General features: G+C 34.4%; 1 protein-coding gene across 1 annotated transcript in view; it reads right to left on the bottom strand.

Annotated features, from left to right (window-relative positions):
- Positions 1-1,770, bottom strand: part of LOC106462117 (zinc finger protein 287-like) — a 33,022-nt gene extending 31,252 nt beyond the window's left edge. The window contains exon 1 of the mRNA XM_022389493.1: positions 1,528-1,770. Within this exon, the coding sequence (XP_022245201.1) occupies positions 1,528-1,743 (216 nt within the window). The 5' untranslated portion in view covers positions 1,744-1,770. The remainder of the gene's footprint in view (positions 1-1,527) is intronic.
- Between the last annotated feature and the right edge of the window lie 1,290 nt (positions 1,771-3,060).

Consider the following 3,060-nt stretch of genomic DNA (forward strand, 5'->3'; position numbering starts at 1 on the left):
ATATTGTTGAAATTGTTTGTTTGTTTGTAGATAAGCACAGAGCTATACAATGGGCTATCTGTGCTCTGCCCATCATGGGTATCGAAACCCGGTTTCTAGCTATGTAAGTCCGCAGACATATTGCTGTGCCACTGGGGGGGGGGGGTTGAAATTGAGTGATAGAGCTATTTATTCCTGAAGCAAGCTTATATTCAAGCACGTTCACGCCACTGATTGGAAACTTTATATCAGAGGTCTAAACTGTATCCCATTTTCGAATGAAAGTAAAAAAATATCAGATTGTGCACATTACAAATGACTTTCACGTCACTCCGTTTTGTTCACTATATAATTTGCCACTACCCTGGGATTATCACGTTCACAACAATTGCAATTAAGAGAGATCTATTTCAAGATTTTATTATAACCTAGATCGCCTATCAACCATGTCATAATTGACACCAAATGAAAAAGATACACATCTATAAACTTAGTTGTAGTAAAAGAAGTAGCATCTATAAAAACGTAGATTATAACGATTAGATCATTTTAGTCCTTTGAAATTTAACTACATCATTAGCATAATGATATTTGTCTACAGTCTGCACAAACACAAGTTAAGTTCTAAGCTAATGCAACCAGCGAAGGCCACGATGTGTTTACATACAAAGCTTTCGTTATAACCACATATTAATGTCACGTTTTTACTTGCTTTCACACGACTGATTAAATAAAGCTTAGTTTCTATCCCAATGTCAGTTGAAACAGTTTAAGGTGTAGTGATTAAATATCCAATCTTCTATCCCTAAAGTCACTAAAGCACTTAGAACATAAAGGAGGATATTCCAAGTGAATGTTTTGTAGATTCGGTCGTTTAATCCAATAATATCAAATTGACATGTTTTATGTTCGTAATGTTTACGAACTGCGTGTACTTGTAAATGTTGTCTTTTGCGTATACTTCCTGACCAGCATATTCTGATTTTTACTAAAAATAATATTTTTCTTAATAAAGTTTTGATTTAGCTGAATAACACTGCCGTTAAATCTATTTGGAAACTAATACAAATAGACGAAGCTGCAACTTGCCAAGTAAATGAACATTTTTATCTTCGTAAATTATGTAATTTTCTATATTAGCTTACTGATAACAATGTATAGAAACTTTCTAGAAAAAATAATATTGCAGTAAAAATACACTTAAAGGAGATACGAGCTTCTTATGAGTCCATTTTTTGGAGTGTCCGGATATTTCAGTCTCAGTATTCTAATTTGAAAACAAAAAAGAAAGAAAAATTTTCTCCTGAAATATCTATTTTCTCCGACTTTATACATGCTTCAATGTTATTAGAACGCTATAGTCCACAGTTAATAATCAAGTGTGACTTTATATTATAGCCATGCAAATACGTTACCGTATTATAAACACGAATAGGTGAAAATTCATCATGTCAAAAATAAATACTCCTACTTTTAATACATATATAAATGGTAACCGATGAATACTAATAAAATGAATTAAAAATTGTTGTAAAAGACGAAACTTACATCGCTATCTTCCAAATAACCATAGACGTCTAATTTGTCCAGCCTAAGAGTTCCTTGGAACGGCAAGAATCTCCTTCCTCGGGGTATTTTTTCGTTACTCCACACACAAACCCTAAGCTCATAAGCATGACTGACCTTTCTGTCCAAGGATGAGATCAGAACCAGACTAAACTCGGCCGGAATCAAAACACATGTTTCCATTGCTAGACCTTTCATCAGGAGAGTGTATCATTTAATCAGATACGAATTACAGCATGTCAACGATCATCGCCTCGAAAATTGCTGGAAAGGGGACGATTGGTCACTCTAATAAAGACTGCAGTAAGTCCTAATGTAAGAGAAAAAGCCAGCACGTGTAGTCTCTTTCTTCATCCCGGTTGATCTGACGGTATGCCACAGTTCATCTGAGTAAGCAACAGGTGTCAGTACCTGGCCGATAGATGGCGTACTCTTCCAACTGAGGGAGTGTCTTCTCAGATCTTCTCAAGTGGGTGTGGCCGTGACCCTGTTAGATCAAAACAGCACCAGGCGGAGTGGCAGCGAAAGCAAGTGGCCAGAAGGGCCAGAAGGCATACCGCTCGAGATTCGAAGCAGCCTTGACAAACTAGGACAGTGTTAATCAACGCGTGCTCTGCTTACTCGTCATTTGCACGAATTCATCAGAGTCGACTGATTAAGATTTTGTGGTTTCACTCCTTTGTTGCCTTCTGTTTTTTTTTCTCTCATTTGTTTTTCTTTCAAGGCTATTACATCAGATAGCGACATTTATCCAGCTTGGGTTGGCTGTAATCTGTATCCTTCGTTAAGCTCCAACAGGGCGGGGCACTTTTTTTTACATTTATTTCAGGTTGAGAAAATTATGTGGCCTACTACAAATTGTCTGTCTTCTGTTCACGTATAACATCCAACTTTCAGAAGAAAATGTTCAGATGACCTCATTCAATCACTAAAATCAAATTACTGTTATCGTATTAAGAATTAGTTTTCTTTTTATCCCAGCCTTATAAATTTTATAATAATGACAGTTAGTAAAATTTTGATTCATTTATATAAAACTCCATTAAAGGAGTTTTCTATTTAGTTTGCACATTGTTTTAGTCAGGATAATTCATTCAGTGTATACATTGTTTTAGTCAGGATAATTCATTTAGTGTATACATTGTTTTAGTCAGATTAATTCATTTAGTGTATACATTGTTTTAGTCAGGATAATTCATTTAGTGTATACATTGTTTTAGTCAGGATAATTCATTTAGTGTATACATTGTTTTAGTCAGGATAATTCATTCAGTGTATACATTGTTTTAGTCAGATAATTCATTTAGTGTATACATTGTTTTAGTCAGATTAATTCATTTAGTGTAAACATTGTTTTAGTCAGATTAATTCATTGTTTTAATCAGTATAATTTATTTAGAGAAATATGAAGATTTAATACAAAAAATTGTGCGATGAGCGCAATTAGTTGCAAAACGATATGCTTTAATGCCCGGTTTTGAAAAACAGCACATGAAAACATCAGTTCTACTTACT

The sequence above is a fragment of the Limulus polyphemus genome, unplaced genomic scaffold (assembly GCF_000517525.1).
Source record: "Limulus polyphemus unplaced genomic scaffold, Limulus_polyphemus-2.1.2 Scaffold43, whole genome shotgun sequence".
NCBI classification, from domain to species: Eukaryota; Metazoa; Arthropoda; class Merostomata; order Xiphosura; family Limulidae; genus Limulus; species Limulus polyphemus.